At 49.0% G+C, this 21836-nt stretch overlaps 1 protein-coding gene across 2 annotated transcripts; it reads left to right on the top strand.

The window, feature by feature from the left end:
• The first annotated feature begins 2503 nt into the window (after positions 1 to 2503).
• Positions 2504 to 21213, top strand: LAP3 (leucine aminopeptidase 3). 2 transcript variants are annotated; one of them, XM_037045400.1, is made up of 14 exons: positions 2504 to 2687; positions 5201 to 5316; positions 6287 to 6341; positions 6808 to 6913; positions 8213 to 8372; positions 9208 to 9372; positions 12051 to 12209; positions 12333 to 12457; positions 13606 to 13694; positions 14548 to 14650; positions 18220 to 18299; positions 20066 to 20175; positions 20650 to 20839; positions 21128 to 21213. In XM_037045400.1, exons 1-13 carry the CDS (start codon positions 2586 to 2588, stop codon positions 20837 to 20839), a joined length of 1560 nt encoding a protein of 519 aa, XP_036901295.1. In that variant the 5' UTR covers positions 2504 to 2585; the 3' UTR covers positions 21128 to 21213. The 2 variants fall into 2 exon arrangements, with proteins under 2 accessions (XP_036901295.1, XP_036901286.1); XM_037045391.1 differs by having other exon boundaries at positions 2505 to 2687; positions 20650 to 21212.
• The last annotated feature ends 623 nt before the right edge of the window (positions 21214 to 21836 follow it).

The raw sequence follows: 21836 nt of genomic DNA, 5'->3' as shown, positions 1-21836 counted from the left end.
TGGCTGCTGATGCGGCAGCCATGCTGGAGGGAGAATCACGTGGTTTAGGAGGTAGGAGAGACTTTGCCTGGAAGAAAAGGGGTGAAAGGACTCTTGCTCGTGGGCCATGAGAAGGTGCCACATGGCTTTGGATTAACTGGAGATCACGGCAGTGACACAGCTGATGGTGCCTAGAGCCTGAATCAAGGACTTCTACTTCTTTTCCTGAGATATGGTACCCAGATTAGGGCAGGGGGAGAAGGAAGGACTGTGTGCATCTGTGGGTATCCTAAATGACTTTAGTATTTTAATGAAGACCTTAAGTCACTACTCTAAGTCTGTATAGCTTTAAATAAGTATTTCCTTTCCTTTTCACAAATCTCTGGCATTGAGAGACGTCTCTCCTCTGGCTGTAGGCATAGCGAACCCAGTGGGGGGTCCTTTCAGTAATAGTATATCATACACCCCCATTGGGTCTGTTCTGTAACATGGTTACCATATATCTGATCTCTGTTAGATCAGTCTTTGAGGCCAGGGACACAAATTCTGTCATATGTCACAGTTTCTAACAGAAAAACATAGTAAACACTTTGCATTTTGAGTTTGATGAATGATTAAATCTTACATCTTAAAGTGGTCAATAATACTGTTCAGTAAGGACAAAAGTTTTGGGGGGCTGTGAAGTGTATTTCTCCTATCTCCTATTAGGCTCAAGCAAATGCAAATGCTGTGGTCCTTGAATGGAAGAAGTAAATAAGAAAGCACGGTACTCCTTGGAGGAGCAGCAGACAGAACGAAGGAAAAAGACTCGGGCACACATACGGACAATAGCTCCCCGCTACAGTTGCCTCTGAAGTGTGCAGAGCACCCCTCCATTCACACACAAGCTTGGGGGACAGGTTTCAGCACTTAATTTTTGGTTGTGGAGACTGTAATTTGATCTTGTTGAAACAAGAAAAGCGCAATAAAGTAAATACAAAGATTCCTCTCTTTTTGAAGTGACTATAAACGAACTTTGGAGAGTTTCCTAAGTTTCTGATGCGACTCTGCTTTAACTACCTGAAGGAGGTGCAAGCCAAGGAGCACTGAACCATACCTAGGTCTTCCAGCCTTCAAGAAAAGAGTCAGCTCCTACCTCGAGCTGGTGCTCAGACCGTGTCTGGACCGAGCCCCGTTGGTTGGGAAGATTACAGACGTGCAGGTCGCCGTTTTCGCCAACGTGCTGGGCCTGTCTCGCTCCCTGCTTGACGTTCTCTGTCACCACGGCCTTGGAGAATCCCCCAGAAGCAGGAATACAAGTGGCGCTTTCTCCACCTCAGGCTTCCAGGAAATAGTCTGAGGCAAGATGGAGGGTGTGAGGGGCCTTCACACTTCACTTCATCCCTTCTACCCATCACAGCATGTAAAGCAACTACACTTGGATTTTTCCAAACAACTCCTATTTCCTCAAAGTCCTCCTTAACCCTATGGAAGAAGAAGCTGCTACGGCATAGGGCCCACTATAGGGGCTTTCTTTTCTATGCCCTCTCCCCAATATCAAAATACAGATTTTTTGTGCCCCCTGCAAAAAAGAAAAAAAAATACAGAAAAAATCATGGAACTCTCTGCTGTGTCCAGCCGTTGGAGAATGAAATAGACAGTCTCTCCCTTCTGCGACTGAGATCAAGGGGAAGACGTTGCGTGCTTGGGTTCCGTATCCCCGCCACCCCTACAGCTTGAGCTAAAATCAAAGATACGGGTGTAACTAGAATCAGGTGTAACATCTATCATGGCTTTCTTGAGTCCCTCCGTGAGCTTCTTCTGCATGTTCTCTAGGTAGGATTCAACTGTGTAAATTTTCTTTTTCTTTAACCATGTACTTTTTCATAACCAAGTATTTCAAACCCCTTTTAAAAAGAAAAATATATTAAAACATTGAGCACTACTCACAAAGCTATCTTCAAAAACAATATTTGGGTTAACTATCCTACAATATTACACCCTTGGATCAGATGTAAGTTTTAAAAAATTGGAGAAAAATAGGTATTTTCTTTATAAAACTCAATAGGAGCTTCAGTTCCACATTACTCTTCAGCCGTGAACCCACGTGCCCCACCCCACCCCCGTTTCTCCGTGTTCCTGGAGCTCCGCCTCCGCACCGGCCCTCGTTTACAGCACACCCAGACCCCGCCCCTCTCCAGTCCGCCGCTGCAAGTTCTGACTCCTTGCCCCCCCCCCCCCCCCCCCCCCCCCCCCCCCCCCCCCCCCCCCCGCACTGGACGAGCACGCGCACCACGGCTTGCCCCTCAGTCACGGCCATGGCTTCGCTTCCGTGCCAGCACCACCCAGACTTCTGGAGCCTAACCGCTCGCCCCTCCCGCAAGGCATACGCCCCGCGCCCAAGGCACCCCCAGGCTCCCGCAAGCCTGCACCTCCCGAAAGCCCCGCCCACAGACTCCCTCCCGTCACGCCCCCCGGCGGCTGCCCGCCTAACGTTCCCCGGTATCTGCCCCGCCCTCTCTGCGCGGGCCGCCGTCCGGGAAAGCCTAGTTCCGTAACGCGCGCCCATCCTTCCCCCAAGTGCCACGTGCTCCCTGAAGGGCGGCGCTGGGGGCCGAGCCGACAAGATGTTCTTGCTGCCTCTTCCGGCAGCGGGACTATTTGCCATCCGACGTCTTGGAGTGAAACGTTTCTGGAGTCGAGGTTTCCTCGCCGCGGACATGACGAAGGTGAGACTTCGTGGCTGGGTCCGAGACCACCCTGGGAGCCTTGCACGTGGGCGACCGGGACTGTGGGGAGGGTCAAGGCCGTGGTGACCCGCGCTTTGCCCCAGGCTGAAGAAAAATGGGCCCAAAAGGAAAGTTCCTTCCCTTTACAGAGCTCATCCTGGGCATCAGCCGAGGGCTCTGGGCTGCTGAGTACCGCGAGCCCGCTGCAGCCTTATCGTTGCCGAGGGTGCGCCCTCCTTCCTCTCCCTGCTGGGAAGAGTCCTAGGATCCGAACTCTGGGCGAGAGAGAATAGTCCTAGCTGCCATTTCCTGAGCTGCTGCCCTGTGCCCTTATTCATCATTTTGTTTAGTCCTCGCAGTAACCCCGGAAAGAACAGTGCCAGGGTGCCAGTATCGTTCCCACCTTGGCTGGGAGGGAGCCCTCGTTTGCTGAGGTGGCATGTCATCTCCGGTCCCAGAGTCAGTCACTAGGACTCCACACCTCTGGTCCTTCCTCCCTGGAGTGGAAAGCCAGGAGGACCGTACCGTTCTAGGGAAAAGGGCGTTGCAAAGAGACCTCTTTCTTCGTGAAATTGAAAGGAGAGAGTCTCCCAGAAGAAAAGCCTTCTTCACCTAATTGAACTCCAAAAAAATGATGAAGATCGCTATTGGGATGGGATGGGTCTGGAGAGGAGAATGAATGGTGGAAGGTGCACAAGATTGGGACTCAGGCCGGAGAAACAGGAAGAAATGACGGTCCCTGGAGAGGAATGTTCTAGACAGGGCTTCAGCTCAGGTCACCAGGTCACCGGTCATGTCCCACTGCTCTCCAGTGCTGTGCAACACCCCGCCCAGGTAACATCCAGGGCCTCTCTTCTCAGTTGCGGGCTTGGTTTCTGGGAATCCAGGGAATGAGTAACCTTAGGAAAGTAGAGCCTAGAAAGGTTACCAACACCAAGAATGCCCATTTTCTTTGACAGAAAGGACAGAAAAGACACAATTTGGCCCACGTACCAGTATGATTTTGTGGAAAGGACAGAGGGCTGTGAGGAAGGAAGGCCTCAGGGTTCTCCTGCAGGTTTGTGGCACCCAGGCTAGTACCGTAGTGTTGGGTTTCAGTTTCCTTATCTGTCAGGTGAGAAGACCACAGTTCTTTCCATCCCACAGAGTCGCCATAAGGCAGAAAACATTTTTAAAGTCGCAAATTGCCAGGCCAAAGCAAATCGTGATTTCTAGGTTTACTTCTGTATTTCAGTTATTCAAAGCCCGAGGGGGTCAGTCACTAAGTGTTGGGTAGAATGCTCTGCCCCTGCCCCTCTTGGAGAGGTTGCGTCCTTTCTCCCTTTCAGCCTGTGAGCTTCCCAGAGTTCCATCCAGTGCTGGCATGACTGGTGTAACGTCCCGTCCCGGGATACCTGAGATTTGCATCTGAAGGTTGTGGGGCAGGGAGAACTTCCTTCTACTTTCCTGGGTTCTGTGGCCGGACCTAAGAATTAAACAGACAAAAGATTAACAGGAGAAAAATACACAAACTTTATTTGATATTTTAGTGGATGTGGGAGTCTTCAGAAGGAAGATAAAGACCCAAAAGCCTTTAGGTCCCCAAATTTACAAACCTTTTAAACAGGAACGGAAAATGGTGGGGAGGTGACCAGAAAAACAGGCTTGAGCCAGGGGCAGTAAATCAGGACAGTGACTAGCAAGTATGGGGGAGGGGAAACTGATGGGAGATAAGGGATATTTTAGTAGGTCTGTTTGTGCAGGTCCATTTGGGTGTCAACTCCCATACTCTGGTGATAAGAATGTTATCTTCCTGGTACCAGGACAGTCTCTTTCTCGTGGGAAATTTTTTTTTTAGATTTATTTATTTATCTTTAGAGGTGAAGGAGAGAGGGAGAGAAACATCAATGTATGGTTGCCTTTCATGCATCCCCTGCTGGAAACTGGCCTGCAGGGAACGGGTCTGCAACCCACACATGTGCCCTGACTGGGAATTGAACCTCGATCCTCTGGTTTGCAGGCCTGTGCTCAATCCACTGATCTACACCAGCCAGGGCACTTGTGGGAAATTTGATGACCTGCTTTTCGGTAGAAAGCGGGAAGTCAGAGAGCCTTTCCTACGTGTGCCCAATCTTACCTCAAGTACTTGCAGCCCAAAGTAATCAATATGACATATTGGGCCTATTCTTGAGTGGCATATTCTGAACCCCTTCTGACCTGGTCACAAGTGAGATTGTTTTCTTACACAACACTCAGTCTGCTCTTACTTGAAAGTGTTAAGTCGTGAGAACCCTTTCATGGGAAGGGACCTTGAAGACCCAGGACAGGTAGTGAGTACAGTCTTGCCTTGGCAGGAATTTGAAACATTAGGCAGGATGTAAGTGTAGCTGACCACCTAGCACCTGCTTTTTTGGCTTTGTTCTTCTGGTTTTTTTGGCATGTCCCCTGATGGGGACACGGTTCCGGGTGGAATTATTTGCTCCTTCTGGAATCTGGGGACCCAGATTGTGTTTATTTGTTTTGCTCGTTTTCAGGGCCTTGTTTTAGGCATCTATACCAGAGAAAAAGAAGATGACATGCCCCAGTTTACAAGTGCAGGAGAGAATTTTGATAAATTGGTGTCTGGAAAGCTGAGAGAAATTTTGAACATGTAAGTATTCATCTGTGGGTTCCGGTTTCTAAGTGCCTTGAAAACAAAACAATATTTTTTCTATGCTTTATTGTTAGTAGACATAAATTCTCGGAAGCACTCTAGACCCTGCTCAGTGAAAGTGAAAGTTCATGTGTCTGGAATGCACTTTGGTACTTTGGGTTTCTTACGGGTGGGTCTGCAGTTCTGGGAAGTAGGACCACCTTTGGCAGAAAGAGAAGTGCCACATAAGGCTTCGTAGCTACGTCTTGTTTGGATTATAGATAACATCTTGGGTCCAATACGTGTAGGCTAGTAGTGATAGTGATTGTCCATCACTATTAGGTAGTGGATACAGAATTTGCATTCCCTCTTAATTAGCAGTCATTCTCCAGTGGACCCCCTTCTCATATGCCTTAATTAATTTGTTAATTCAAAGGCTAACCTGCTAGAATATGGAATAATCTGGGCTTCCTGACTGGTAACTGAGCAGCACCAGGACATCCAGTCCTTGGCTATAGTCCTGCCTTGCCACCTGGTTTGACCGGAAATTGCCCGGTATTCCCATTTGCTGACAAGCCCCCATAAATGGCATCTATACCAAACTCGGCAGTCAGGGGAGCCCAGCCTGCTGCTGTCTGACAGCTTATATTCAGAAGAATTAAGGTGTCCCAGTCAGCCTTCATCAATGCTCAGCTCCCCTCTGCGGCCACACATTATCCCTCACGGGCATCACTCTCTGTGTTGGTTTTCCAGTACGTTTGCATTGAATCTAATCTGGAAGCATGCTGAGTAGTTTTTGAGCTAGAATTAGAAGCATGGCCTCTTGAGAAATCTGGCCTGAAAAAATTTTTGTATTTTGATAAAAACATAAGTGCAGAAAATTCACAGAAGCAGCAGAGTACTTTAATAATGGTGAAGGTATATACATATCACTTCTCAAAGGAATAGAGTAAACTAACAATTTAAACAACTATTTCCTCATTTTCAGATCTGGACCACCCCTGAAGGCAGGCAAAACCCGAACCTTTTATGGTCTGCATGAGGTATGAGATGAAGATAAGATTTGGCAAACCTTAGTGAGCACCTACTCTATGCCGAGGACTGTGAGTGCACAGTCGTGCAGAAAAACTTGGGTCGTGTTGGGTGTGTGGTTCTATCCTAGTATGAAGCCATACGTATTATTTAAGATCGTAAAGAGGTGAGTTGCTGTCAGAAAGTGCTGCCTCCCTTGCATTGCTTAAACTGGAAGCTTTCTTTGTTCGGTTGCTGGAGCTGGAGCACTTTTACATAGTAAATTATTTGCAGGGTTCTCCACACTCTCTACCTTTTAAACACACGTTATAAAATTTTAGCAAAACACAGGCTCAAAAAATCCAACAACCAGATTTGACGCGGATTTTGCCACGTGCTGAGGCTAAGGCAGTTATCTCGGATACTGCCTTAGTAGGTCTCGGCTAGAAATGAGCACTTTCAAGCTAGAAAGTGGCTGATGTCGTGTTTCTGGAACAGGACTTTCCCAGTGTGGTGGTGGTTGGCCTTGGCAAAAAGGGAGCTGGAGTGGATGACCAGGAAAACTGGCACGAAGGCAAAGAAAACATCAGAGTGGCCGTTGCAGGTTAGTTTACTTTTTTTAATCCTCACGTGAGGACATGCTTATTGATGTTAGAGAGAGGAGGAGGGAGGGGAGAGAACATCTATGTGAGAGAGAAACACCGATGGTTATCTCTAGTACACTCTCCGACCAGGGATGGAACCCACGACCTAGGTATGTGCCCCCACCAGAAATTGAACCTGTGACCTTTTTTTTGGTTTATGAGACGATGCTCCAACTAAACTGAGCCACAAGGGGGGGTGAGTTTACCTTTGAGGTTAAACATCGATGGAGATTTCTAAGGCTCTACTCTTCAAGATTACTGTTTCCCTTGTGTTGGTCTTCTGACCATCCGCACCCCGACCACACTCACAGAGCAGTAACTCGCCCGAATACTCAGTTTCCCTCACCCAATGTGCTTGGCCCTATATCAGATATACATGGGTAGCTTATGGGATTTTGTTTTTACGTTTCTTTAGCTTGCGTTTGAAGGTTTCACGGCTGTTTGTTCACTCTCACAGTGTTGACCTCAGAGGCCCTATTTTATTAAGACGTTTTGTGTGTGGATTTTTTCCCCTTTTGTAATGCCCACCTTTTCAGCCAATGTAGTCATCATGTTTACAAATCAGAGAAAACAGATGCAAAGAGTGGGGTGCTTGTTTGTCACTAGTTACCAAAGGTCCCTGTTTGTCATGTGGCTGGTTTAAAAGGTGAGGTGGACACCACCAAGTCCCTGCAGGGCTCAGCGCAGGACGAGGCCTTCACTGTGGAGACTGGTTGGAGATGCGGGGGCAATGAGAGCTAGGCTGAGTGATCCTTGGCCCCGTGTGTATCATATACGCTTGTTAAATTTACTTTCAAAGTTCACGGTGAGGGACTGTGTCATAAGTTTTATTTGGGAGTTTTTGCTGATTTGATCTTAATAAAATGCTGGGTTAATACTAGACTTTGCTCAGTTTGTTGGATATAATTTCAGTCCACTCACTTTGTCATTTTTAATTTGGTAAGTACCTGGTGATTGGGCCGACTTCTTCAGGAAATTCTAGTGTTTCCGAAGTAATACTCATTAGTAACTGTGGCCACTCTGTGAGGAGCTAGACCAGTCTTTTTATCTGTCTGTCTGTGCCCTGTGCCCTGTGAGGTGTGTGCACATCCTCATTTTACCGAAGAGGAAATGGGGGCTCGGAAAGGTCAAGTGGCAGAGCTGGGGTTCGAACCCCAGTCCTGCTGCTTTCCCGGCACACCACATCGTGCCTCAGCCTTCTGCTGTTTGCATTGCCTCTGAATGACTCCAGTTTTTCTGATCCCCCTGTCCTTTTGAAGCGGGGTGCAGGCAGGTTCAAGACCTGGAGATCTCTTCTGTGGAGGTGGATCCCTGTGGAGATGCCCAGGCAGCTGCGGAAGGGGCAGTGCTTGGGCTCTATGAGTATGACAACCTGAAGCAGAAGAAGAAGGTGGTCGTGTCGGCGAAGCTCTATGGAAGGTGAGGGAACGAAGCCAAGCTCAGGGTCGCCTTCCCTGGTGTTCTGACGGCGGGGCCTCTGTGTACTAGCTGCCTGTCTTTGCGTAGCGGGCACTGTTGCAAGGCCTGTCGGTGGCCTCCCCTATCAGCTTCACCATTTTAAGAGTGTGGTACCTGTCCCCACATTCAGCTCCTGACTTTCATTATGTGCAAGTCCCCCATGACTCCCTGGGTCCCTTCATGATTTGTGGTTACTAGGCGGCCACACCCAGCTGGCTCCCTGGAGAAGGGAGGAACAAGATGCTGGGTCCCAGCAGGTTTCCACCCAGACAATTCCCTTTGCACCAGACAGTGACTCTCGTCTCACCCATCTCTGTGCCACTCACGTCCATTCCTGCCGTGCACAGGAAGAGCCAGGCTCGAAACCCATGTCCATCGCTTTTCTCTGTTCAAGTGGATTCTTGCCCTCTGGTTGGTGTCCACAAGTCAGGTGGAAAGGCCTCCAGTTCCCCATGGGCACTGCGCAGTGCCCTCTGCAGTTGGCACCTGGGGCTGTACCATTCCTGACGCAGACAAGGAGGGCAAAATGGGCCTTCTGTGGAAGCCTCCATCAATTCGTGTGGGAGATGTAGGGCTGCCTAGACCCATCAGCTCAACCCCTTTTATATACAGATGAGGATCGTGAGGTGACAGGCTCGCCCAGGTCCCCCGGCTTACACAGTGGGTGCCGTGCTCCACTCTGGGTCAGACCCCAGACAGGGAAACCAGGTCCCGTGTGTCCATCATCTTGGTCACTGCAACATGGTTGGTGTCTGGAGAGGTTGTCTGACCGTGACCCTGTGCTTCCTTCTGCCAGCGGGGACCAGGAGGCCTGGCAGAGAGGGGTCCTCTTTGCTTCCGGGCAGAACTTGGCGCGCCAGTTGATGGAGACTCCTGCCAATGAGATGACGCCAACCAAATTTGCTGAAGTTATTGAGAAGAATCTCAAAAGTGCTAGTAGTAAGACAGAAGTCCACATCAGGTAACTCGGAATTACATCTTAGACTCAGGCTGGTACAGCCAGGAGGAGCCGGGGTGGGGTGGGGGGGTCCTAAAATCCAGTTCCCTCAACTGCTCCACTGCTCAGAGGAGTGACTTGTAACTTGAGACCAGAGGGGTGAGGTGACTCACCAGTGGCCACACACATGGGAGAGGAGGGTTGTTTGAGGTTTTTCTATTAGGGCTTTCCTTGTCTTCGAGAGGCTGTCATGACATCAGACCACATACTCTGTGTGTGTGTGGGGGGTGTGTGTGTGCGCGATAATCACTTTACCGAGATGTTCCTCACATACCACGTCGTCTCCCCATGTAAACTGTGCCGTCCAGTGGTTTTGCATCCAGAGTTGTGCTACCGTCACCACAGTCAATGTGAGGACATTTCATTACCCCAGAAAGAAATCTTGGGCCCACTGACAGTCACTCCTTTCCTTCCCTGCCCCAGCCATCAGTCAGTTCATGGACATGTGGGTATTTCTGCCTTTGGGATCCTGTGAATAATGCCGCTGCCAGTGTTAGTCACACGTTTTTATGTGGACAGATGTTTTCCTGTCTCTTGGGTATCTCTTGGGCGGTGTGTGCCTAGGAGGTAAGTTGTTGGACCAAATGGTAACTCTGTTTAACTTTTTGAGGAATTGCCATTTTTTTGTTTCGGTGACTTTCTTGTATCTTTTCTCTTTTGGACACAAGCAGAGAACACAGAGTACCTCACTAGGCCTTGTGAGTTCTCTGAGCTAGATAGGTACCAGTGCTGACATTCTCAGGCTGTCCTGAGGGCTCATCAGCCCCGCAAGGCTGCCCCTCCAGGCTCCATTACCCTCTTGGTACCCATAACCTACCCCTGACCCTACCCATAACCTCCTCCTGACCCTTCAATCAAACCACGTCTGAACATTTGGGGATTTAATGATTAAAATAAATTGAGGGGTCTTTGCTTTGCATAAAGAATTCTTCACTGTCAGAATTCTCAAGAGAACTTGAGAATTCTTCGGTATTTAATTATGTGTGGAGTTCACATTTTTCAGGAAAACCCCTCTGGTCCAGAAAGACTGAAGACAGAAAGTGAGATGTGTAGCAAACACAGGACTTAGAGCTCGGTGAAAGTTTTGTTAGCACGCATTTACCGTGCGGCATTGTTTAGTCTCTGGACCGGTGTCTTGTTCCCTTGAGGAGACAGCAGGGCCCGTTTGTGTCAGCAGATGGTGGCTGTACGTTTACACACCAGTGGCGGCCCCTCCTGCGTGCCTGGGGATCTGGTGCCCAGAGGTGGATGACAGGGATCCTTGTCCTTAAAGCAGTGAGGACCGGGTGGGAAGGAATGGGCAAGTAAAGGGGGCCTGCAGGGGCCCCAGGAGCAGAGAGGTGAGGGAAATTATGGGAGAGCCAGAAAGTCTTACCAACAAAGGTCTTGCCCATGCAGACACGGGAGGTTTGCAGAATGTTAACAGAGCAGGGAGGGTGGTTCAGGTGGGGAGCACGTGCAGAGACCCTTTGGGAATGAATCTCCAGGCTGTGACGGAGCAAAGGGAGGTCAGCCAGAATGAGGGAGGGGCAGGTGGGCACAGCGTAACCCATCACACTGAGTAACCCATTAAACGGAGGCAGCGGCGCCAGACCCGCTGGCGTGTGGGTGTGTGCAGATCAAAGAAGCACACAGTGCTGCCAGAGGGTGGGGCTTGCCTGAAACACCGAGGGCTGAGTTTGTGATTAAATGTACCCACATGGTACAGCCTTGCTGCTTTTGAAGTGATTTTTTAAAATTGTCACACCATCCATTTTTATATTCATCTCCCTCGAAGGTCAGTGGCCATCTCCCCTTAATGCAATTTTAGTTTAACAGTTTCAACAAATGAATAGGCAAGTCAGGAGAAGCAGGCTTTGGATCTGGTCGTTGCTGGTCTCTCTGTGGAGTGTTGGGTTTCTCTTGGCCCAGGTATAGTGGCCAGAGGCAATACTAAGCCCTTCCATACCCCAGCGCAGAAGGAGTGACAACCCTCTGTCGTCTGGTTGGCACACAGGGCTGTTCTCCCTGCATTGCCCCTGTTGACCCTGTGTTTATTAAGTTAATAAATGTCTCAAACTGGGATTGAGGCCATGAGAAACGGTGTGACAATACTGAAAAGACTGGATTCCAGCAATTCTAAAACAAGGAAGCAGGATGTTTTTGTTCAGTTAGGAATTGTGGTTTTGTTGGTTTTTTGTTTGTCCATTGTTTTTGTCCTTTTTGGGTGGGGGGAATACCAGAAAGTAAAGCAGTGGACACCTCCACTGTCTTTATGCATCCTGTGTGACCTCAGAGCCTTATCTTTACACTAAAACTTCAAAAAATATGTGAGCAGGTTAGGGAAAGAAAATCAAGTATCAATTATTTACTGACTGTGTTATTACTTGACATCATACTATGTACCGGGTGTGAATTCTCTTAGAAATTCCATAGACAGTCTTTTGACGGCAGCATGAGCGACCTAGTTCGATAGCCGAAGAAACAGGAACCTAGCTGGCCCAAAATTGAGAGCAAATAGGATGTGTTCACTGAAACACGGATGTGTGTATATTTTAAGAGCTTATATGTAACACTGTTTTATATGTGGATGAGCTTTTTCTAGGTTACTTTGAAATAGAGATGAGAAAACGTATTTACTTCTTTCCTTTTCTGCCGTGTAGACCCAAGTCTTGGATTGAGGAGCAGGAGATGGGGTCGTTCCTCAGTGTGGCCAAAGGGTCCGACGAGCCACCAGTCTTCCTGGAGATTCACTACAGAGGCAGCCCCAATGCCGGTGACGCGCCCCTGGTGTTTGTCGGGAAGGGAATCACCTTCGATAGGTAGGTCTTCACGCACCTGTGCTTGTAGTTCGGTGAATGCTCTGTGTGCGTTTGTGTTACTGGGTGTGTGGGCGTCAGGGCCCTCTTCTTTGTGGCTCATTGCACCTTGTCCTTCTCCCCTAGTGGTGGCATCTCCATCAAGCCAGCTGCAAACATGGACCTCATGCGGGCTGACATGGGAGGAGCCGCCACTATCTGCTCAGCCATCGTGTCTGCTGCCAAGCTCGGTCTGCCCCTTAACATCGTCGGTGAGTGGGCGGGGGTGTCGTGGAGAGCTGGAGCCCGGGCGAATGTGCGACTGAGATGACCCGTGGTTTCCTCTGATCTGAACCCATCAAAACATGGTTTTCAAGTAGCTCGTCATCAAGGGGAAGCTGTCGAGCTGGGATAGTGCTTTTTCTTGTCTGAACCGAATGAGTTCAGTGCATTTTGCAACCGTGGGCGATAACTAGGATTGATTTGTTTTACTTCTGCACAAAGTGGCTGGTAGCCAGGACACTCGAAGTTGAGTTGTGTTTCCTCCAGTGGCAGATGCCCCGCCCGTCATTGCGGTGGGAGGGCATTGCCGATCACCTAGTGGTTTGCTCACAGGGCTGTGGCTGATTAAAGGCCATGACTCACAGAAAATACTAGGAGAGCTGAACAAGTGCTCTGTGCGTGGCGGCTCCTTGTGTGATATGGGATGCAGACACAGTGTTGGGTGCTTGCCCTGTTTCAGAGAAGGGGTGGGGGAGGAGGGGAGACGTCCATGAAATGACTTGCCCAGCGTGTCACATCCACAGCACAGGAAGTTGGCGTGGGGATCCAGGTCTGCCTGGCATCCCCCACCCCAGTTAATATCATGGTCCTTTTCCCCCCCTAAATTATAAGTAGCACACATCATGACGTGTTGCCCCTGAATACTTTAGCATGTATCTCTTAAGAACAAGGACAGGACTGACACAGTAACCTAATTCACACTTCCCGGTTGTCTAAAAAATGGTGTGTGCGTGTGTGTGTGTGCACACACCTATTTATTTCTCTTTTTTAAATGTAGGAGCCAGTGAAGGAACACACGTTGCATGTGGCTTCCACATCTCTCTGGTTTTCTTTAATCCAGAACCCATTACCCATTTCCTCACACTGGCAGTTTTGAAGGATCCAGGCTTGGCCGTGACGTTCCAGAATTTGGTTTATTTGGTTGTTTCTTCATGATAGTCCAGATTAGGTGATGTGTACTTCTGTTCCAGATGCATATAATGTCAGCTGGGCCATGGGTGATGCTAGATTTGATCACTGGTTAAGGTGACGTCCCTGTGTGGCACGCTTCCGATGGCCCACCAGTGGCATCCCTGCTGTGGGTATTATAGTTGGACCCTCACATTCCCTATTCCTTTATTTATTTTATTTCCAACAGGGCTGGCCCCTCTTTGTGAAAATATGCCCAGCGGTAAAGCCAACAAGCCTGGGGATGTCGTCAGAGCCAAGAATGGGAAGACCATACAGGTTGGTGAAGGGAAGAGGCAGCCCTCCCCGTTCTTGCATTCCTAGAGGGGCCTGTAGCCACACAGTCACACCTGGACGGGCGCAGAGTGCAGGCTCCGTGGAGGGAGGGCGGTGTCTTCACTTCAGGTGGGTTTTCATGCCAAGTCAGAAGTATTTCTGTGTGGGAATTTTTCCCTACTTTATTGTTCCCCCTACACTGTGCCACACACACAAATTACCATTGATTTGCAGCGAGCCCTGCAGGGCACGGCAAAGCAGGGGAAGTGCAGGCAGCCTTCTGCATGTACCTGTGCCGTGATGGGCTCTTCCCACGCAGGTGTTCGGGAGGAAACACCGTCCTGAGTCCTGGGCGCTGGGGACAGTAACACTGCTGGGGACGAGGCAGCAGGCCCTCAGCCGGGGCACGTGTGTGCACGGGCTGCCCGTGAGGACCAGGCCTGTCTCTGATGAAAGGAGACATCCTCTACATAAAGTAGCCGAAGTGGCAGAGTCCTCGTGTTTGGAGGGCTAGGCTGCCACCCTCCTTTGATTTCCTTAAGCTCTTCAGCTTATTTGTTTTCCAAAATCTTCAAGTTTTTCCCCTTCTGTTCGAAACTTTTTGATGAAATGGACCAGACTCTCTCTGATGATTTCAGCTTCCAAAGTCATCAGCTCTGGTGCAGAAATTATTAAATTTTATTTGCTCTTCAGATTAATTGCACTCCCATTCTAACTGGAATATCACGTTTTCAATGCTTGGTGATGAGCGGCCCACCGGCTTCTCATTTTTGAATTGACCATCGGCGTGCCTCATTTTGCTGTTTGTGACTTGGGCCAGCTGACCTTCTTATTGCTCTGACTCCCCCCTCTGCAGGTCGATAACACAGATGCAGAGGGCAGACTCATCCTGGCCGACGCGCTGTTCTACGCGCACACCTTTAACCCCAAGGTCATCATCGATGCCGCCACCCTAACAGGTCAGACGGCGCAGGTTTCCTGCCATTGTGTGAAGACAGTCTCCCATGCTGGTGTGAGTGCGCACACCGCACTCAGGGCAAGGTCGAGCTGGAGTCTGACCTGCTCCCTGTGCGTGGGCTGGTGCCACCACTGTGTACTGCTTTCAAGTGTTCGGTTTGTTGTTTTAAAACGTGCCAGGCTGTAGCTTCAAAACAAGAAATAACAAGGGGTCAGATCGGCCCCTCCAGAGTGGCATCTAAAAATGATACTAGGAGGTGTTTGTTGCGATGACCTTTTGATACAGCTATGAAAAGATTAGTGATAAACCCCAAAACCAATATTTATTTTTAAAATCATGACATATCTGATACCCACTAAGTTTTCTGAACTTTTTGTACTTGGGCAGGATTCTCACTTAAGAGGGACAGGCCAGAGTCACGTGTCATGGGAAGCACTTTGGCGATAGGCCAACCCGGGGGTGGCACCCAGCCCTGCCACTTCCTACTCTGTCAGCCAGGAGCAGCTTACATGACCCCCTGGAGCCTGTCTGCTGGCAGAGCTGTGGAGCCCAGAGGACGTTTCGGCAGGCCCCCTTAACCCAGCACGTGCGTGTGGTGGGCCCAGGGGCCGGGGGAGAGGCCCGACCAGCACCGGCTGTGCAGTGTGTGGGGGGTAACTTCCTAAGGGGCCGAGGGTGGCGCTGCCTCACTGCAGACCCCCTGTGCTTGTCATCGTGCCTCCAGCAATTCTCCGTCTAGGGTTCCTTCTGTCTGTGCCTCGGGTAAGACTAACACTCAGCTCTTTTTTTCATCCTTCCTTCTTAATCCTTCCCTCGGTCTTTGGCAGAGCTCTCCCTTTACACCCATTTGTGTGGGTTCGTGTGGGTCGGGCCGCAGCCCACAGATATATTTGTGGAACCCTTTTTTAAGCTTGCGTTGTATTACAGTGTTTTTGTGGGCCTGTGTTGCCCCTGTTCAGTTCAGCAGGCCCTTCACGCCGAATAGTGCAGGTACAGGCGTTTGGGGCGGTGACCAGGTGAGTTTAGCACACCCTTCTGTAAATGAGCAGTAACAGCCCCACCCGTTCCTTCCAGTGTCAGGATTCGAGAAGGCAGAAGTTGGCTCCGGGTGGCCAAGGGCAACCTAATAGGGAGCCTTCAGGTCTCCCTGCCATTGCATTGGCTGAAGGCTACAGATAGTTCACTTCAGCGCCCCACACACTTCCGGAGCCCCATCTGAGTTTGAGCTGGGGTCAAAGGGGAGAACAAGCAAGTTTCCAACCCTGAGTTCATGCAGAAGGAAGTACATAGTCTTCAGAGAGAGACAACCTGATTTTAAAACTTGCCTTCCTCTTAATAGCAGGTGACTTTGGACAAGGCCTCGGTTTTCTCCTCTGTGGAAGGGGTATATTAGCGCCCCCTTCCTAGGAGGTGTTCTGAAGTATGCGCTGAAGTCATCTTTAGAGCTGTGATCCCAGTATGTGTGACCACATTTAATATTGGACCATATTAAATACCTGTCATTTTCTGTTCCTTTAAGAAAATGTATCACATTCTTGTCTGAGTTTAGTGCTCATCTTTTCTCTGAGAAATTTACTGAAACAAGTCTTTTGGGGTTGATAGGACTGTTTGAGGACAAATGAGTAAGTATGGGAAAATACCAGACTTCAAAAATAAAGTATTAATGAGTGTGTACATACAACTTGGCGTGTATCCCCTGCCCACAGACATGTGGATGGACTATAGGCAGAATGACCATCACCTGTCAGTCTCCGGTACATGGTGGCTGCCGGATGCGTGGCCATCCACAGGGCCAGCACGTGTTTAACTCAGTTAGTGGCTGGGGTGACCAAGCTGGGTCAGAACAGATGCGAGGCGCCCAGGGGAGAGGGGCTATCAGCAGCCCCCCCGCTGTCAGGTCTGAAGCTGCCCGGTGATAAGCACAAGAAGCCAAAGTAAAAGGAATGTGGGCACCTGTGCAGCGGGGGCTTGACAGGCGGGGGGGTCAGGTGCCCTGTCTAGGAAGCACTGGGATCTAAAGGAGGCGGCATCACTGGGCGGAGGAGGAGGGGAGCAGGAGCACCCCAGCAGCCAAGGGACCAGATGCTCAGGGCCCACAGGGGCAGCAGCGAGTGGCACGGAGAAGGGCACGGTGTGGCGAGGAGGGAGCAGCAGGGCCCCACGAGGCTGATGTGCCAGTAGGCACCAGACCCTGGCTGGCTGTGGCGTGATGTGGGGTTCTGTCCGGGGCCCCACAGCAGGAAGCTGCTGCAGTGTTAGGCATGGATACAGTGACATGAGTGTGCACCGTGAAAGGGACCCTGGCTGGCAGCGTGCAGGTGGATGGGGAAGGGCCAGAGGAGCCACTGGCAGGCCAGTGCGTGCGTAGGCCAGGTGAACAATGCGTAGCTGGTGACTTCTCAAGTGTGTGTGTTGGTGAATATGATAGTATCTGCGCTTGGCTTCAAACTCACCTGTTGGGTGCGGCACGTAGATGGCGGATACTGTTGCTCTGGCTAATGGGTACCTGTGCGTCCCTTAGGTTATTCTCTGCTGTGTGCATATTTGGAATTTTCCACAATAAGTTTTTAAGAAAAGACTATTACCATAATCGAGTGGTGGGGGTGGTAGCAGTTGTGCTGCTACCTAAAGGAACCCAAAGGAACAAGTGACCCAAACAGACCCGAGTTGCCCCAGCATCACACAGAATCACAGGCACATGGCCACCATGCCAAAATAGTGATTTGTTGTAAATTGATGGTTTGCAGTGTCTCACTGTGAACTAATTATTAATGCTGTTTATTTGTGATTTCTTGGAAAAAAGACACAATCCAATATCCTAAAGGCACAGGGTCAGCTGACACCGAGGGCCGCTCCCTCCCCTGGGACGGGTCGGGTTGCTCACCTTGGTGCTGCACGTGGCCAGTGGGTTAGCCAGAGAAAGCACATGAAAGGGTGGGTCTGACCTTTATCCCAAAGTCAGCCAGCGAGACACAGCTTCGTTGGGGATGGAAATGAACATGAAACAGATGAACAGGGTAAAATAATAATAGGCTTTTTTAAAAAGTCATCATACTCTTTTAACAGATAGTCACTGAGACTGATTTAAAATACTAAAAAATTTGAGAAAGTAAGTAAATAAAGTAATAGTAAGTAAATTATGATATTTCTACCCAAAGGACTTCAAATCATCAAAACTACTTTCAAAAATTTGTTTTGAAAGAGGGAAAATGTTTAAAGCGTAAAAGGAAGAACACATACTTGGACATACACAGTATGGTCTTGAATTTTTTATTTTTTAAGTTTAGAAAAAGTCTGGATGGAAATATTTGGAGATACGTGATGGTTCTCCCTAGGATGAGACTATTGATGATGTTTAATATTATTTTCTTTTTTGTATTTTCCCTAATAATCGAAGGTGGGTGAATTCCAGCTTGAGAAATTAGAAAGATACACACAGTAAGGATTTGCTAACAAGCTTTCCTGTTTTTGAAGATGAGGGAAATACTAAAGTCGAGCTTTGGTGTGATGGCAGAGAGGCCCCCGTGCGTGGGGCGACGGGGCGCTGACCTGAAGCGTTGTGTCCTGCAGGTGCCATGGACATAGCGCTGGGGGCCGGTGCCACTGGGGTCTTCACCAACTCGTCCTGGCTGTGGAACAGACTGTCTGAGGTAGGAATGATGCAGAGACCCAAACGGTGGAGGCAGTTGTCCCAGCCTTAGAATGATCTGTTTCTTGAACCCCCGCAGTAAAGTGGTTTTTATGCTATAGATCTGCCTTTGAATTGAAAATGGGATACACTTAATTCGGTGTGCTTTGGGTTTTCTATAAACATCTCAAAATTTCGAGTATGATTCCACCTTCTTCCTCTCCTCCACTAACCTCATGATGTAACAATGACTCTCAAATACCGTGGCTATACGGTAGAGTCGCTGAGGTCGAAAAGGTCAAGAGCACAGCTTTCTAAAGGAAGGAGTGGCCTTTAAAGAATGCTACTGGTCCATTCCTAGAGGGGGATAAGGACGCGCCCCCACAAAGGGCAGTCTCCTGTCACCACACCCCACCCCACGCTCTCTGTCCCTGCTGTCAGCCTTCCCCCGTGAGCCCCACACTAGCAGCCTCACCGAGGCCATCTAGAGGCAGCGTGTAACTCAGTGACCTTTTGGTGACACCCCGATCTTGGCTTCTGTGAAAATCTCCTCTGGCTCCCGTCCTCACTGACTTCGGTTTCAGCCTCCTTTGCCAGCTTTTTCCTTTCTCTGCCCCCTGGGTGGGTGTTCAGCCGTGGGCCACGTGCTCGTCCTGTTGTTCCCAGTCCTCACCGGGGCGCTCACTTCCTCGCATGGCCCCAGCTACCCCCTCCAGCACTGGTCCCATCTCTCTCCTGAGCCCCAGACCCTGTGCATCCACGTGACTACGAGGCAGCTCCACACGGCACCTCATTCTTTCAGCAGTTAGTGGGAGCCTGCTGTGTGCCAGTGGGGGTAAATGCAGAATGTCCCGGAACAATTCCTGATGTCGGTTTCACGTGCTAAACTTTTCACCCTAAACCGCTTCCTCTTCATCTTCTCGCCACTTGTAAAGCCTTCCTCTCCCTGCCCCAGTGATCCCAGAGCAGTGTCTCCTCTCAGGCTGGGCCACAGACCTCTCCTGTAGCCTCGCATGCACTCGTGTCTCTCTCTCAGCACCCTCAACATTGTCAGTTTTTTTAAAAAAATGCAAGTTTCTTTGAAAAAAGCCAAGTGATATATATATGCAGAAATATTATTTAAAAAGCTGCCCGTGGTTTACAACAATTGAGTGTCTGTTTTCCTGGAGGCAGCCACCTTCAACTCTTGGCCGATTCTCCTGATAGCTACTCAGCCTGTATGGCTGCTTTCTGACTTTTCACTTTCCAGCCTCATCTTGGACCACAGTGTATTAAAACACTGGTCCCTTTGATGGTGCAGGTGGTGAATTCTCTATTCTCTGACGGTGGTGCTCAGTGAGAGTTAAGTCAGTGTGGAAGGAACAAATACCTGTAAAGGATTACACGAATGAGTGAGGGCACCGCGCCTTGGACCCTGGGCCTCAGTGACCCAGTCCCAGGCACGTGTTTCCCCAGCTCGCCAAGGTGACAGGTGTCACAGCTTGTGCATACTACAGGATGCCAGCTTCATAATTCACACTTAAACCCTTAACAGTGATTTGACGTTTTGAGCAAATGCCCTACAAATTTGTGGGATTGTTTTACTACACACTTGGTTTCTTTTATCATTCTTAAGTGTTTTAATTAGTAATCAAATAATTCTGGAATCTGCCGTGTAGCTTAATGTTTTAGAGTAATAGGCAAGAAGAGCGTCTTCTATCCGTACTGAACAGTCCACGTCAGTGCGTGAGTTTGCCCCAAACCCGCCTTCCTCCCGTCTTCCAACCGTTGTGCCCGATTCCTCCGTAGGCCAGTGTTGACACAGGGGACCGTGTCTGGAGGATGCCTCTCTTTGAACATTATACAAGACAGGTTGTAGATTGCCAGCTTGCTGATGTTAACAACATTGGGAAATACAGGTACGTAACCTGAGCTACGAAGTGCATTTTCCCAGTCATTGTTGGTTGCCAGGATGACCAATGTCAATGTTAGCCCCATTTGCAGAAGGTTGAACTGTCCAATTTTCTTTGGATGTGGTGCTTATAGACACTAATTTCTAATGTCTGTCTTTTTTAAGTATTTCTTAAATGGTTCTCAAAATTTTACGTTTTCAAGTCCAAAGGTCATTGTAGACAAACGGTAAGTGGACAAGATGGATAATACAGAAATTCATTACCTCAGGAAAGGGGGAATTTGGGACTTATCCTTTACGACTTAAAGCTATGTCTGAAGATAAACATCTGGATGTGATTTCTGGGTTAACTTCTTAGTAGGTGTCATAAGCTTGTCTTTTGCTCTCTGGTCATAGAATCTACTGAGCGCGAGTGGAGGATCTTAACAAAACATTCCGTGTGTGTTCACATGGAGTAAAACCGTGACCCCTGTCTTCGCAGGTCCGCGGGCGCGTGCACAGCCGCAGCGTTCCTGAGAGAGTTCGTGACCCATCCGAAGTGGGCGCATTTAGACATAGCAGGCGTGATGACCAGCAAGGATGAGGTTTCGTGCCTACGCAAAGGCATGAGCGGGAGGCCCACGAGGACTCTGATCGAGTTCTTGGTTCGCTTCAGTCAGGACAGTGCGTAGTGCGGTACTCGAAAGGTCCTTTGCCTCGTCTGAAATGGGTGGCTGAGCTTCAAACTACTCTGCAAGGGATGAAAATCTTTTAACGGAAACAAAGGATGGTATTTAAAATGTAGAACAAAGTGAAATTTGTATGCCTTCATTTGTGATTGCATTTTTACGCGATTTTAAAATACAAAGCTAGTGTATTGCTTGGCAAAGATTTTTCAGATATCCTGTATATGGATTGCATTTTAAAATCTACCTAATCACTTTTCAGAGTATGTTTTTAATTGAGTAGAAAAATTTTATTTCAGATTTGTGATCCCAGGAACCATGAACAAATTGAAAGTTGTTGAGCAGTTGTCAGAAACAATAAATCAGCCTTTTGTGCTCCCCGGTGTGGCTCTGGTATTCCTCATATCGTATGGCACTGTAAGCCCAGTGACTGCCGTGACCTAACTCATGTCTTTCCGCCTTGTTGTGTAAACTACGGAAGTTGAGGCACAGTGATACAGATGTTACCTCAATGTCAGTGACCACCCAGCGACGAGCTTATCAGTGTGTGATGTGGGCACTGTCATCTCCATGTGACGGATGAGGACAGTGAGGCGCAGAGAAGGTATTACCATGCCACCAATGGCACACACTGCAAGTGGGCGAGCAGAGACTGAAGCCCAGGCAGTCTTGCCTCCGGGGTTGGCGTTCTTGCCACACTGTAATCCTTTCTTTCAGTGCAGTGACTTGAGTGAATGTAGGCTTTATCTGAAGTTCTCAAATAGACCACAAAAGGGACCGTCAACAGGTAAACTATTTGCTTACCACCTGGTTACAACCCGTCAACAAAATGTCATTTGTGCAGCTTTCCCAGACAGCTTTTCCGCTGTTTTATTTTTACATGGAGTGAAGCAAATTACACATGAGTAGGATGGATGCCTGTTTTTTTTAAGACTCTGAAAAGTCTGACAGGAAAAGCTCTTTATGGAGTCATTTTTAGTATTTTTAGAACTTGACATCTAAG

The sequence above is a fragment of the Sturnira hondurensis genome, unplaced genomic scaffold (assembly GCF_014824575.4).
Source record: "Sturnira hondurensis isolate 20B ecotype Veracruz unplaced genomic scaffold, ASM1482457v3 Scaffold0000780, whole genome shotgun sequence".
NCBI classification, from domain to species: Eukaryota; Metazoa; Chordata; class Mammalia; order Chiroptera; family Phyllostomidae; genus Sturnira; species Sturnira hondurensis.
This window is presented reverse-complemented; position numbering and strand designations above follow the sequence as displayed.